The 15387-nt window shown below is 38.8% G+C and overlaps 2 protein-coding genes across 11 annotated transcripts in view; both read left to right on the top strand.

Moving 5' to 3' along the window:
* The first annotated feature begins 2395 nt into the window (after positions 1–2395).
* LOC122089091 (DNA repair protein recA homolog 2, mitochondrial-like) lies at positions 2396–10946 on the top strand. 3 transcript variants are annotated; one of them, XM_042658550.1, is made up of 7 exons: positions 2396–3056; positions 3402–3489; positions 5457–5629; positions 6951–7097; positions 7174–7308; positions 8038–8136; positions 10075–10106. In XM_042658550.1, the coding sequence occupies exons 1-6, from the start codon at positions 2907–2909 to the stop codon at positions 8086–8088; spliced, it is 744 nt and encodes a 247-aa protein (XP_042514484.1). In that variant the 5' UTR covers positions 2396–2906; the 3' UTR covers positions 8089–8136; positions 10075–10106. The 3 variants fall into 3 exon arrangements, with proteins under 3 accessions (XP_042514484.1, XP_042514485.1, XP_042514483.1); XM_042658551.1 differs by lacking the exon at positions 8038–8136 and having other exon boundaries at positions 9038–10106; XM_042658549.1 differs by lacking the exon at positions 8038–8136 and having other exon boundaries at positions 2732–3056; positions 10075–10946.
* A 112-nt stretch (positions 10947–11058) lies between these two features.
* The window catches only part of LOC122089271 (pentatricopeptide repeat-containing protein At3g13880), a 16859-nt gene continuing 12530 nt past the window's right edge, over positions 11059–15387 (top strand). For 6 of the 8 annotated variants that reach the window (XM_042658865.1, XM_042658868.1, XM_042658861.1 and 3 more), the window contains exons 1-2: positions 11059–13941; positions 14118–15255. In XM_042658865.1, coding sequence (XP_042514799.1) covers positions 12173–13941; positions 14118–14871 — 2523 coding nt within the window. In that variant the 5' untranslated portion in view covers positions 11059–12172 and the 3' untranslated portion in view covers positions 14872–15255. The remainder of the gene's footprint in view (positions 13942–14117; positions 15256–15387) is intronic. The other 2 variants (XM_042658864.1, XM_042658862.1) reach the window with 2 other exon arrangements.

Below are 15387 nucleotides of genomic sequence, written 5' to 3'. Positions count from 1 at the left end.
CCCAGTCGAAACTGAGAAAGTAATTGCCTCTCATTCTTCCTAATGCTTGTGCAAGAATAAAGTGCATCAAACTTATTCATATACTCGGCAACAGTCATAGACCCTTGACGAATAGAGTTCAGCTGGTCTTGTATGCGAGCTCTGAAGTTGCGTGGCAAGTATTTATCTGATAGCTCAAGCTTCATCTCCTCCCAACTAGTAGGTTCTCTACCACGGTCTTCTAACTCTAGCTCATAGGTCCTCCACCACTCACGAGCAGCCCCAACTAGCTTAGCACGAGCTAGTTTCATCTTCCGTTCTTCAGGTAACTCATAATAGTCAAAATAGTCGTCTAGTGCCACTACCCAATCATAAAACAATTGGGGGTCATATCTCCCATCAAACTCCTTCAGATCGAGCTTGACCTTCTGTGAATCTCCAGAATACCTCTGTTGCACGGGACGCTCAGTCTCAAAATATCCTCTTACATGCGCTTCAAAAGTAGGTTGTGCTACCGGAACCCTCTGTGGTGCTCTCAGATTAGGGTTTGCTCTCCTATTAGCCAACTGAGTAACCACATTCATTGGAGTGTCCACTTCGGGTGTTGTACGTGAACTGCCAGTAGGCTGTTGGGGTGGGGTCTCTTCATTCAACAACCTGGCATCCAATTCAGCCTTCAACTCAGCCTTCAATTCAGTCCGTAAGGTTTGCTGTTCAGCCCTCATCTCAGTCCTCATAGTCTGTAGCATCTCCATAAGAGAAGCTAGGGTAGGGGTGTTGTTCCCAGCCATGCTTTGATACCACTTAATGTAGGAATGGATTTGACAAGTCAAACCAGCCCCAAACTGCAGGAACTTTTAAACTAAGAACAACCAAAACCAATAGCAAACTTATAGCAGAAAATCAGACTTCAGCCACAAACCAGAATTGATAAACGATCTCAATGAACAGTAAACAGAAGCGAAATAAATCAGCAGCAGTCTTAGGATTAAACCAGAAATTTTAATAACAATATAACACCTCCAGTAGGTTCAGATCACAGATGCTAATAGTCCAGAATGTCACAGTAACACAGAACAGAAAACAGAATCTAAATCTGTGCAGGTTTTGACAATCGACCAGAATTGCTTGACAGTTCACTTCAGCAGATCCAGTGGTCTGATTGACCCCAAAATTGGATCGATCCTTCCTCTGGATAGGATTATCCTTCAGTCAAAATATGGAGGCCATCGGATGGCTGGTTCTCCAAAAAAAAAACTAGGCCGATAGGAAGGAACACAGAAAAAACCAACCCAGAAATTTCTGCAGAAAAATTCAGATTACTTGCCTGTACTGCTGAAGAAGATAATCCAATAAGAGAACCAGAAAAGAAAAGACCCACCCGGACTTCTCGCCGCAGAGTGTCGATCGGATCACACACCAATCCCTAACCCTTGATCAAACACAAAGGTATAGCCATGGAGAAAACCCAGCGGCAGCAGCATAAAGCTTCTTCTTTTTTTAATTGTAAAAATCGTGGCTCATTAAAGGAGCCATAGCTTTATTTATAATAGTGATAGGGGTTACATAAAATAGAAACTAACTTTAGTTTCCAAAAACTGAAATAGGAAACTAAAAATTAGAAACTCAACTAGTTACTAAATCTGAAAATAGAAACTTACAAAATAGAAAGTCTTGTGACTGAAAATTAGAAACTAATTTAAGACTGAAAATTAGAAACTAAATAACCCCATCTAAAAAGGAAACTAAAGAAAAAGGAAACAAATCATTGAATCCCGTATTCAATCTTAGACCCTCCCTTTTAGACCCATAAAAGTGGTCTATTACACTCAAAACACATGGGATCAAAGGCCCAATATGTATGGAACCCAACCCTAAGTTTATTCCTAATAAAACAAGCCTATTTTGGTAATTAATCTGCATCAGAAAAATAATTTAACACACTGATTTACGCCCTCTTAGTGTTAGCCGGGACCCAACAGTCCCTATTGCGAACCCGTCTTCTTTCCTGATTCCTTCTCCCTAGACCGACTGACCCACCTGCATTCATTTTTCATCGATCATCGAATTTTGAGTATGAAATTGCCCACGGACTAGACCAGGGCTTGTAGATCATGCAACACTCCAGATGCACCTTTTCATTTCATCCATTTTTCTTTAATTCAGTGAGAAACATCATCCTCTATATCACATTCCTTGTTTATGGTTGACCCTGTATATCTAAAATAGTCACATTTCGGTATCTCTCTCTTCAAGTCAGTCTATATCTATATGACTAGTTTTGTTTGATTAGATTACAGTATTCCTGTGAATGAGTTACTCTTAGTTTAATTGTTTGATTTAATTCTTTCAGATCAATTTCAGCCAAAAAAAAAGGGGGGGGGGGTGGCAAAAACAGCGGTGCCACCCGCTTTTGGATGGCTGTCCTTGGCTTGGATTTAACTCCTCAGTAAGAACTGAATATATACAGTAAGAGAGTAGATGACCCTTTCCAAACCCTATGATGAATCAATTTCAGCTAGCACCATAAACAGTAGAAGAATCACCACTTGAGAGAAGAAACTGAAAACATAGAAGCGGATATGATCTTTGACATCCCACCAACAGGCCTAGATTAGAATCTTTCCAATCCCTAGAGTTTCCCACTCTCAACTGAATATCACAGCAGCATCAAAGGCAACATCCATTCTCTTTCATTAATTCATTGGAAGCCTAGAATAGGCTACAGGCTTTGTTATTAAAAGAGAGAATCCCTAGCCAATAGGAAAGCTATTTAACTACAATGGATAGCCAATAGAAACATAACACAAGAAGTAAACGCACCAGGCTAGGTAATAAGTCTTTTAGTTAAACAAAACAACTCAAAAAAATAAAAGAAAAACAACTAAAATGTAGCCCACAACTTGGGCTACAAAACAGTCTCACTAATGGGCTTTCAATGCCCATGTCGGGCTGGAGCTAAAAGAAGCTCAGCTTCCTTTAAGTTATTGGCCTCTAAGGTTTGTTTGTTTTTCTTTTTTCTTCAGGAGCAAGTGAAAACTTCCCTGCATCAAGTTCTAGGTCCTATCCTTCTTCTGGTAACATCTCATTCCATTAGGCACATTGATGCTATTGTAGATGACCCAACTAATAGTGATATCTATAAGGATTAGGGATGTACGTGCATTGGGGAGGATATGGGTATATCAAGTTACTCGATAGTTTAGGTTTTAATTATTAATGAAGATGAAAGAAGTGTTTTTTTTCCCCTTAATTATTCCTATGTTGTTTCCTGGAAATTTCAAATGGTCTAACATCTTAGGGTTTCTATTGTGGCTTAAATTCATGGCACACAAAAAGCAGTCTGTGCTTTGATTATTTTCAAGAAATTCAATGAAATAATGACACCACCATATATCTATCTAATGGAGTTCTCTATGCAGGGAAGAATTGTTGAAATTTATGGGCAAGAAGCATCGGGCAAAACGACGCTTGCCCTTCATATTATCAAGGAAGCTCAAAGGCTTGGAGGTTTTTACTACATTTAATTTGTCTGTTTGTGAATAGCGTTTAGTTACTTCTACTTTCTTTTCTAATGCTAGGATGAAATATTGTTCTGTTGCATTTGTGCCCTTTAGCATCTCTGGAAATGTTGTCAACAGGTTTTGTATTGAAGTTTACATTTCATTTCTAATGCACAGTATTTTATAAGCTATTTGGAGAACTTTTGGTGAGATTCATTTTAGATGCTGCAGAGTTCTCAGAGCTTTCTTATTTATTTATTTATCGATTTATTTTAAATTGTATTTATGTGAGCTTGAAAATGTGTTACATGATTGACTGATCTATGGGAGTTCCATCATTTAGACATTGAGCTTTTTAAGTATCAAGTAGGTGAAATATATGCTTATCTGCTTGCTAGTGCTAATTTTTTTGGGTCTTTAGCTGTAGCTTTTAAAATGAGGAACTCTTGATTTTTTGGCTGTATCTTAATTTTTATTCCGTCTGCAAGCTTATGATGGGATTACTATTTTTAGGGGTTTAATAGGAATTTTGGTTAGAGTGTATTTCTTAAGCTGAGTTGTATCCATTGACTGCTGATTATTATCCGTCGCATACCACTTTTCCTCTTGTTTTTTTGAATGGTGACTATACTTAAAATCAGAAATTTAAAATAACCATCAAATTATTATTCTATCGTTTGATGATGTCTAATTGGACTGAAAATCGACATGTGTACATGATAATGTGGACAACATATCTATAGAGTTTGAGCCAACAATTATTGCCATGTGGCAGTGAAGGCCAATAGCGTGAGAAATAGGGATGGTCGTCTATATTGTTCATATAGGACCCTTGCCACCCCCTTCCACAAAAAACAAAAGAAAAAACTATATTAGATCATTTTTATTTTACTTGTAAATTTATGAGTATTGTGTTATGTTCCATCAACGTTAAATTCATTCGTTCGTTTCGTTTTTGATAGCTGCACCGACAATAGCGAACCCTAAGCGAAGACCTTTCGTTGGCTGCCACTCTGGAGCATCCCTCCCTTCTCATTCTCTCATCCTATCCCTCTCACCCTCTCTCTTCCTCCTTTTCCCCTCACTCTCTCTCTTCTTCCTCCTCCACTCCCTTTCTCTTCTTCTTGATCCTCTGCTGGAGCTAGGTATCTCAGTGGGAGTTGCGCCTTGGCCACCGGTTCCGCTGGTTCCCATTCCCGCTAGGCCTGTCACTAGGCTTGTATGGTTTCCGTTCTGCCAGCAGCCTCATTGTCTCCAGCTCTGTTCGCCGCTCTTTCGCTAGTCGAGGTCTTGCATTGCTGGTGCTCTCAGTTGCCGCTTGGTCGCCAGCCACCTGCCTGAACCGCCTGGCTCACTTGGCCAGCCACTGATTTTCTACCAGCTACATGGCCAGCAGCCCGCAAGGCTGACAGCTATGCTTGGCCGGCAGCCGCTTCACTGTTGCCCTTTGCAAGGCCAGCGACCCTCTGTCATGGAAGTCGCCTCCGCTAGGCCAGCTGCCCTTGTGGCTGTGGCCCTCCACAAGGCCAGCCCCCCTCCGCCGTGGCTGCCTTCTTGCCGGCAGTGCTCTGAGTCTCATCTTGGCTGCTTGGAAAATGAAGTGTTAAGATAAGTTGGTTAGGGTTTGTGGAACCCTACCTGAATTGACTTGGTTGCCCTTCTGCGTTGTAATGGGCTTCCTTGCTCGTCTTTAAGCCGCCCATGTGGGCTTTTGAGTTGTACTGGACATGTTAGTGAGTCCTTTGTTACTTGTTGCCCATCTGGGCCTGGGATGTAGTCCTTAATGGGCTTTTGTTACCCTTATAGGGTTTTTAATTTTCCTTCGGGGCTGTATATTCCCTCCCCCTTCTTTAATGCATTTATTATTCACCCCCCAAAAAAAAAAACATTAAATTCTTTTTTATTCTTCTAGGTTTTTAGTAGTTTGTGACTTTTGAGCTTATGTAGTGAGTTGACATTTTCTGTTATTGGCAGGATATTGTGCATATATTGATGTAGAGAATGCAATGGTCGCATCACTTGCAGAATCAATAGGTGTGGACACAGATAATCTTCTTATTGCAGGCCCTGATTTTGCTGAAAATTCATTTAAGGTTATTGATACATTGGCCAAAAGTGGATCAATAGATGTTATTGTCGTGGACAGTGTAAGTCATGCTTCCACCTTTGTATGCTTTGTGCTAGGCAAGTAATTTTGCATTTCCCCTTACCTTTTTCATTGCATTAAGAAAAGAAATGTAATTTGTTTTTAATGTTCCAATAGCATTTCTATACTTTAGCACTGGTAATGCATTTTTTTTGGATGAGTAACAAGGATGATTTTATTAAGAGGAACAGAAAGATACAGAAGAGTATACAAATAACACCACCTAGATATAACACACTTCTATTAACACTCCTGGCTAAAGAGTAGATAAACAATCCAAAAATCTTTCTATTGACACCTACATACAATGCACTTGGTAATGATTTTATTTATTTAATTTTTTTAAATGGTAGTCAAATAGAATTTAACTTGCAACCTTAAAGTAGAGTTGTTTTTGGTTTTATTATTTCCCTATAGGTTGTAATTAGGTGACACCGTGTTGGAGTCTGAGTAGGCTTTCTACCAAGACTTGCTTGCTAAACCTATTATGACTACTTGCTGGATTAGAAATAATGGTGAACACCATGATAGACAAGTACACTGAACCTATCGTGGGTTTATTTCTCTCTTATTCTCCCATTTCTCTCGCTCTCTCTCTCCGTCAGTTCTCTTCTTCTTCAGATGGTGGTTTCTAGTTTGAGGTTCTGTCACAATATATAAAGAGATGTTAACTCTCCCCTTCAACAGTGAATGAATTAGATTCTTTTTTTCTTTTTTGAAAAATTGACAGTTGTGAGAAGTCTTCTCTCTGTCTGTCTGTCTCTCTCTCTCTCACATACACACTCACATTCTTACCTGAAGGACGATCTTCTGTATTCTCCCTTCTATTGACCTGTTTGTTCGCAGCAGCTATGTTGCCTTCTTCCTCTCTTTCTGTATTTCTCTCTCCCTCCTGTCGATAGGTTGCTTCTTCTTTGTTTATAGGCTGTTGCAGGTGCTAGAACCAGATCTGATTTTCATCATTGCAGGTAAATAGCAGTTCTCTCTCTCTCTCTCTATATATATATGTATTGGTTATTAAATCCCTGATCTGTTTATTGTACTCTGAAACTCTATTGTCAACCTTTATGGCTTTATCTATTATCTGAATTTAGATTTGCAAATTAGCTTTAGACCATTGTAAATCTGAATTATTACTCTCTTATTTCCTATTTTGATCTCCTGTTATATTCTGTTTTCTGTTCTCATTAAATGCTTCTCAAGCCCCATAAATGCTTTGTCAAGTAAAGCTCTACCTCTATACCTCTTTCAATCACTCTTTTTTTCTGGGGAGCTCTTTACGCTACATGTTTGCATGACATTCTGTAGTATGATCTTGACAGGTGGCAGCCCTTGTTTCTGAATGTGAACTTGGTGTTTTGATGGATACTAACCTCCCAGATGTGCAATCACGGTTGATGACCCGAGCACTGCGAAAAATTCAGTACTCTTTAGTTCAATCTCAAACACTTCTTGTTTTCATTAATCAGGTAGAATGACAATCTTCTGTGAGTTTTCTAAACTCCATGAGTTGCTGAAATGACTGTTTTCCTCTCTCCTGTCCAGGTTAGATCAAATTTAAGATCATATCACGGTTTCAGGCGTACAAAAGAGGTTAGTTGTGGTGGAAATGCCCTCAAGTTCTATTCAGCAGTACGCCTGAGAATTTTGAGGAGAGGACTGCTAAAAAATGAGAGTGAGGTAAAACTTCTAAGATCTGTAGTGAAGGAGTTAGATTGTTTATAGATTTATTTATTTATTAGATTTATTAGAGACAATTACCTTATTTTGGTTCATTGTTGGGTTAGTGCTTTCGCTTCTCAGAATATACTTTGTGATGCAGCAATTTGAGAGCCTGTGGGTAATGGGCCCAACTACAGTAGGGATACAGATTAGAACTCGTATAATGGAGTGCTATCTCTGTAAGCATGTAATATGATGACAGTTCAGATTCCAGCAGTGCAGGAATGAGCTTGCCATATGGCTTCCTTTATGAATTCACTTAGACCAGATGTAATACATGGTAGGAAGTGAAATCTGTTCAGAATTGATATCTAATTCCTGATTAAAAGGTGAACTTGGGATTAGAAAATCTGAATTTTACTTGGTGGAAAGGGATTTGTAACAGTCAGAATCTGAGTAATAAACCCTATTGATTTATGTGAAACCGATAGGAAAAGTGATAAACTGATCAGAAATAAAAAAATATATCGACAATTGATTTGCAGTAATTTGATAATAACAGGAGTGAAAACAAAAGGTTTGGCCATTAAACCCTTGGACAGTAGTGACTCATAGCTATTTCATACAAGCAAAGAATAAATGCCGTAGCATGAAATTGAATGAGAAATTCTGATAATATGATTCATAAGCCCACGTCTTGAATCCCCTTTTAGATTTTCTGTTGACAAGCTTTACCTCCTACTACAGCAGAAGCAGCAGCAACAACAACAACAACAAACTCAGCCTTTCCCAATTTAATGGGGTTGGCTACATGGATCCAAGTAAAACACAAAAGGGAAAACTGAGGTAACAATTACCTCCTACTATGTACACCTTTCGTTATCCTGTTTAGAAACTTCTGTTAATTAAACACTTAAATTCGTGCAGAAACTAATGTTTTGCTCAGACTTGTAAAACTTGTCCTTTTTTTATCCAAGACAAGTCTAAACTGTCCCTACTAGCCCATATCATAGGAGCAAGCTTATCATGGTACTTGAAGAATCAGGTGCTTTTATGGGAATATGAACTACTGTACCTGTGAACTACCTTGAGGAAGAAGAAGTTCGTGATAAAATATGTTTACCACAAACAGATCAGAGGCTTTCCCATTAAACCATAGGATAATAGAGATCCATTCCCTTCTCCGCGATTCCATAAAACCACTTCATTAATTCATTAAAAGTGTGAGGGTTAAGTCCTTAACATAGAATCATTTGCAAGAAAAACATCGAAACTTCATAACTTGAATCGCTTGAAGAAAAAGAAACTCTTTAAATATGGAAACTCCTAAAATACCTTTTGATTCACTTTAAGACACTTCTTAAAAAATCAGGCTCAATTTCCTAAAACTTATCTAGGACCTGAAGACTTGGAAAGTAATCTAAATTCGTGCTTCCCCCTAGTATCTAATATTTAGACTTCGCTTATGACAAGTAAACCTGTAAAAATAACAAGGCCATCCCTTGTAATGTCGAAACAACCCCATTTTTTTCTTACTTGTAATTGTATCAACCTCATTAAAGATGCTGGAAAAAGATTCCCTTTTTCTGAGGCAAGTGATAGCGTGGCATGACAGTGATGTCATTACCAAAGTTAATTTAGATGAAAGTACAATAAGAAAACTGTGTAAGAGAAAATGGCTGAAAACTAATTGAGTGGAAGAGAAACTTATCCAGTAAGAGCTAATGGAGAAAGGTGCATCATGCAGGTGTACCTGGCTTGTTTTATCTTTGGTCTTGTATATCGGAAGTGATTCAGTATTTTCTTTATGGTACGCAAAGGTGGCTTTAGAATGATGAACTTGCATATATTTGTGAACATTGTTGAGGTCTTGCAATTTTTTTCACTAATTCTTGTGTGAACTTTCTCTGTGTATTAATAACCCACTAGCTAATTGGTTGAAACTAAAAAGCATTTGTTTCCCATTGTATTGAATCTTTGAGTGATTTCTCAAGCCAAAATTTGACTCCATGGAATAACAGGTCCCAAATGTTTCTGTGGATCCAATTGGATGAATTTGCACCAAGTATTTTGACCGAAGTTTCTTGATAGACAGTCTAATGCAAGGGGTACAATAGAAGTTTGAAGACGAAAGTGAAAGACTCCTTTTTTCCTATTCTCTTACTGTTGACAGTTCTATTCAGTAATATGATGATCATCATCACATCCTTGACTAGCTGGATGACCTCAACGGAAGATGAGAATAGACTACACTAGTCATACAACTATGTGTGTTTGTGCCATGTATTATAAATTTATAATACAGTCCTTCAGTTGTCCATAAAAAAAATAAAAAAATAAATAAAGTCATCCTGTTAGGTGCAGAAGTATCTATTGTACCTCACTCTCCAGCAACATTAAGATTCAACTGACCCTACATAGGGATTGAAAATGAGAAAAATCATGGAGATCTGGTTTATAACTATTAGTTATAAGCTTACAGCTTGATAGGGTTCAACCTAGAACTTCGAAGCTTGCGAGAAAGACAATACCTAACATTTTGCATGAAGTATTTAACCCATTCCCTTTTCGGAACTGTAGTCTATCTATGTTTGGCTTTAGCAGGTTGCTAGTAAAAACTTTCCTACTTGAATATATGTATGCTGGAACTATAAATATCCTTACATCTTTATTATGTTTTGATTCAGTTTTATCTTCTTGAATTATCCACTTCAGTACTTAAATTTCACTTTTGAGTCCTTGACCCCCCTCCCTTTCTTTTCTAATGTGTTCCTTTTTTACTAGATTACTGGTATTGGTGTTTCGGTGCAAGTGGAGAAAAATAAGCTGGCACCTGCGATGAAGAAGGCTGATTTGGAGATAATTTTTGGAAGAGGCATTTGTTGTGAATCAGAGGTTCTGGAGATGGCTTGTCAACATGGAGTGGTCTTGAAAGAAGGAAACAGTTACTGCATAGAAGGGGAGATTTTCAAGAATAAGCAGGAAGCTGAACGGTATCTAGCTGAAAATGATGGGACCCTAGATAAGGTGGTTGCAATCTTAAGAAGCCAGTTGTTTGGGAGCAAAAAATAATCAGTGGTGGCTTGTCAAGTGGATGAATATCATAGTCACTAACATTTATCATGTCCTCCATGAATTTGAACTGCAATAATTGGCCATTACCAAAAAAAAAAAAAAAATGCAATAATTGGCATTAATTATAAGGGGATGTTATATCAGTATCTGAGAAGGCTATGGATTCTTCTCATTCCCTGAAAGACTGATCTGAAGCCTCATCTGATTGAAGATGGGAGATTCCAACTGTTCACCAGCTTTCAATGAATCAAAGGTTCTCACTTGATGGTTGTCCTAATGTACCATAAAATTAGCCAGCCCCATGCATTTCTACTTTAGTGATTTTTCCCTGGATTACTTGGAGGGCAATTGCACAGAAGGGTTTTGTCATTTATGTCTTCCTACTGTTGTCCATGCAGTTGGTCTTTGGAGAAGGTTTAGTCGAGCAATGTCGATATACTGTTGCTGGCAAGAAGGGTACATTTAGAAGATGATCACTCACCAAAGCCGACTGCTTTCCATGTTCCAAATTTTTTTTTTTTTAAAGTTGTAATGTCTTGTAACATAATACATTTTTAAAGCTAATTTAATTTTCTTCTGCACCTTCTTGTTCCCTTTACTTTTCCTGTGTGGGGGTGGGGGTGGGGGTGGGGTGTTGTGGGTATCAAAAGTGTTGCTTGCAAAGCTGTTATGCTATGGTTGAAGATGAGTTTATTCAAAAGCTAGGAGGGATTGGGAATGTTAGAAATGTACCTGAGATATGGGTAGGCTTGAATGATGGAAGAGGATTCAGTCACTGTTGGGTTTGAATTTCCTTGTTAACTATCTGACTTCCAACAGAGTTCAATCAGATGATACTCTCCAGTCTACAGGTACCATGGTAATTTATATATAAGGCACTTATACAGGTTTTCAAACCTACTATGATTAAGCTCTCTTGCTCCTAACGCCAATTTACACATCAATTAGGTTTGTGAAGATCAAGAAGCTCTTTTGTTCCTAAAGCCTTGCTGGGTCAATTTTCACCAATTATGCTGTCTAGAAAGCCAGCCAAAGAGGTCCATGGACCATGGATGGAGAGTCGTACCCGCTATACTTATTGTTGAAGACAGAAATTTTCTTGAATCCATTTGTGCCTGAATTCCTCTTCCCCATTGACCTTTTCATGACTCCATCTTTGCACCTTTAGTCGCTCGATTGGTATCGATGAATGGTTGGTTGCTGCTACATCTAGCTTTGGAAAAGGGTGTGCATCTTGAGGACGGCAATGTCAATAGCCTGCGTAAATGGGGTGTCAATCCCTTGGTTTCTGAGGAGTCGTCCCGACTGATTTCTCCAATTCCATTCAACCGATATTAATTCCAATTGAGTTTCCGACTGATTTATACTTGATTTCTAGGGTTTAATCTGTTTCTGACCGATTCTGGCTGAATCAGACATAATCCTGCTCAATTTGAGGCATGGTTGTCCTTGATCTTTATAGATTCATATTTTAATTGGGTTGAAACTTAACCTGTGAACAGGAGGCCATTTGCTGACCTAAGCATCTCTTGGTGTGCGGTGGACCCACGAGGTAACATCTGCCATTGATTTTTGGGGTTCAAGTGAACAGTTGTTTTTTCCATCCAGTTCTGCTCTCTTCTGATACTTCAATTTTTCCCATTTAGATCTACAATTTGATCATTGGATGGTACATATACTTTCCATCATGTATCTCCATTGTTCGTAGGTGCTGAATCACAGAGAGCAAGAATTGGAAGAAGAATCGGGAAATAAAACTGTTGTAAATCGGAATCTGTCTTCGATATAATTTTTGAATGATTCTGAAATGCCCCAGGAATGCGAATGCAGTTTTCTTGCAAATACCAAAATGGGTTATCAGAAACGCCTGATTTTTTTCAGGCAGCCCAGAAATTGGTACGCCACAATGCTTCATATCCGACAGGCCCTGACCGAAAATCCCCAGGAATTTCATCTCGGTATCTCTATGAACTCTGCCACTTATACGGCTCTGCTCCAATCATGCACAAGAACTGAATCTCTGATACAGGGAAAGCTTGTACATGCTCGTATGATCAAGACATCGTTCAAGTCCTGTCTGTTCCTGGAAAACAATCTATTGAATATGTATAGCAAATGTGGTGAAATGGATATGGCTCGCCAATTGTTTGATAGAATGCCCAGACAGGACATTATTTCATGGAATTCCCTTATTTCTGGATATTCCCAGATGGGCTTCTATCGTAAAGCCATGGAAGTGTTCAATCAAGCTAGAATGGCTCGTATAAAACAGGATAAGTTCACTTATGCTACTGCTTTGAGTGTATGTGCTCGAGCAGGGAATATTGTACTGGGAAAGCTCATTCACGGGTTGATCACTATTAGTGGTTTGGGTGATCAAGTCTTCTTGACCAATTCACTAATTGACATGTATTCGAAGTGTGGACACATTGATCAAGCGAGGTGCTTGTTCGATCATTCTGATGAGTTAGATGATGTTTCTTGGAATTCCTTGATTGCTGGTTATGTTCAGGTTGGTTCAAATGATGAAATGCTGAAAGTTTTTATTCAAATGTATCGATCTGGATTTAAGTTGAATACTTTTGCACTTGGCAGCGTAATAAAAGCATGCTGCTTGAACTTTCATGGTTCAAAAGTAATTGGAAAACTGCTTCATGGCTGCACAATCAAACTTGGGATGGATTTGAATGTTGTTGTTGCAACTGCATTGCTTGATATGTATGCAAAGATCGGGGACCTGGATGATGCAACCAAGATTTTCTGGCTCATGCCTGACCCAAATGTTGTCACGTTTAATGCCATGATTGCCGGGTTCTTCCGATCAGAGACTGAAGTCTCTGGCGAATTTGCAGATGAAGCTCTGAATCTATTCTCTGCAATGCGAAAAAAAGGTATGAAGCCTTCGAAATATACATTCTCAAGCATACTTAAAGCTTGTAATGTAGTTGGAGCTTTTGATTATGGAAAGCAAATTCATGCTCAAATCTTCAAGTACAATCTTCAATCTGATGAATTCATTGGAAGTACACTTATTGACTTATATTCACTTTTGGGTTCAACCGAGGATGGGTTGAGATGTTTTCATTCAACCTTAAAACTAGATATTGTCTCATGGACGTCCATGATTGGGGGCTGTGTTCGGAATGGCCAATTTGAGCTTGCATTGAATTTATTCTTTGAATTGCTCACTTCTGGAAGAAAACCAGATGAATTCACAATATCAAGTGTGTTAAGTGCCTGTGCAAATTTGGCTGCTGCAAGATCTGGTGAGCAGATCCAGTGCTATGCAATGAAAACTGGAATTGCAGAGTACACAATTGTTGCAAACTCACAGATTTGCATGTATGCAAAGTCAGGAGATATAGATGCCGCTAACCTTACATTCAAGGAGACAAGGAACCTTGATGTCGTGTCTTGGTCTGTGATGATCTCTAGCCATGCTCAGCATGGCTGTGCAAAGGAAGCTGTCAGCCTTTTTGAGGGAATGAAGGATTCAGGGATTACACCCAACCACATTACATATCTTGGAGTTCTTACTGCCTGTAGCCACGGTGGTCTTGTGGATGACGGATTCCGGTATATTTCTTAACTTTTACAGGAAAATTTGATAGAATATATAACTTCGTAAGTGATATGTTTTGCAGGGTCATGATCTCCTTGATTGTTGTGTGATCTGCTTTTGCAATCCCTATCCAAAGAGATTTCTTGTATCTGCCAGTTTTAATGACAACACTCTTTGTATATGAATACAGGTATTTTGAGAGCATGAAGAGAGACCATGTCATTAATCCAAACGTTAAGCACTGTTCATGCATTGTCGACCTTCTTGGTCGAGCTGGAAGACTGGTTGATGCTGAGAACTTCATTATAAATTCAGGCTTCAAGGATGACCCTGTGATGTGGAGGGCCTTGTTAGGTTCTTGCCGGGTCCACAGGGACACTGTCATGGGGAAACGCATTGCAGAGAGAGTCATTGAACTCGAACCACAAGCTGCTGCCTCCTATGTGCTTCTCTACAATATTTACTTGGATGCTGGCATAAAACTTCCAGCGATGGAAATCAGAGACTTGATGAAAGATCGAGGTGTTAAGAAGGAACCTGGACTTAGTTGGATTGAAATTGGGAGAACTGTTAATTCTTTTGTGGCAGGTGACAGATCCCACCCAAAATGTCAATCTATTTATGCTAAGTTGGACGAAATGTTGGAGAAGATCAAGAAAATTGGCTATGTTGATGAAACATCCTCTTTTGATACCTCTGAGCAAGATCACAAGGATGGCTTGGTGGTGAACTACCACAGTGAGAAGTTAGCTGTGGTCCTTGGGATAATTGATTTGCCTAAGTCAGCTCCTATAAGAGTGATGAAGAACTTGAGGGTCTGCCATGATTGCCATACAACAATGAAATTCTTTTCTAAGGTGGAAAACAGAGAGATTGTTCTCAGAGATCCTATTCGCTTCCATCGTTTCATTGAAGGTTCTTGTTCTTGTAAAGACTATTGGTGACAGATTGAAGCCAGATGATGCTTCTCAGACTAACGAAAAAGAAACTTGATGGTGGTGGTGTTATTTGGCAATGATATGGAAGCCTTATATTCTTGAAGATTGAGGCACATTTGAAAATTCCCATGAAGGATGTTGGTCATAATGAGGGCCACGGGAACAAATATTGATGCTGGTGACCCTTGACTCTATAGTGTTAATATCATCAACAAATCCAGGGTGGGCAAAATAGGTGTCCAAGAGATATCATCCCATTGACACAGCAATGGAAGGGTCGACCTAAGAGATTTTTTTTCCTTGAATCAATACTCATAGATGATTTCTGATCATCAGCGGCATGAAGAACCATAACCCTTGTTTTCTCTGCACCTTTAAGCATTTAACACCGTAAGTCAAAATTTTCATTCCTGCTGCCTCTCAGCGTATTAAAGATTTTATTTTATTTTAATTTTAATTTTTTTTTGTTTTTTGTTTTTGTTTTTGTTTTTGTTTTGTTTTGTTTTATGTTTGGTTTTTTTT

This window comes from Macadamia integrifolia, chromosome 9, assembly GCF_013358625.1.
Source record: "Macadamia integrifolia cultivar HAES 741 chromosome 9, SCU_Mint_v3, whole genome shotgun sequence".
Classification (NCBI taxonomy): domain Eukaryota; kingdom Viridiplantae; phylum Streptophyta; class Magnoliopsida; order Proteales; family Proteaceae; genus Macadamia; species Macadamia integrifolia.
The sequence above is the reverse complement of the archived record's forward strand: the minus strand, read 5'-3'. Positions and strand labels throughout refer to the sequence as shown.

Coding starts and splice junctions, on each gene's coding strand:
- LOC122089091 (XM_042658549.1), top strand. CDS start 2,907: ATGGGCTTTCAATGCCCATGTCGGGCTGGAGCTAAAAGAAGCTCAGCT. Junction 3,057..3,401: donor TAGGTCCTATCCTTCTTCTG/GTAACATCTCAT, acceptor TTCTCTATGCAG/GGAAGAATTGTTGAAATTTA. Junction 5,630..6,950: donor ATGTTATTGTCGTGGACAGT/GTAAGTCATGCT, acceptor TGATCTTGACAG/GTGGCAGCCCTTGTTTCTGA.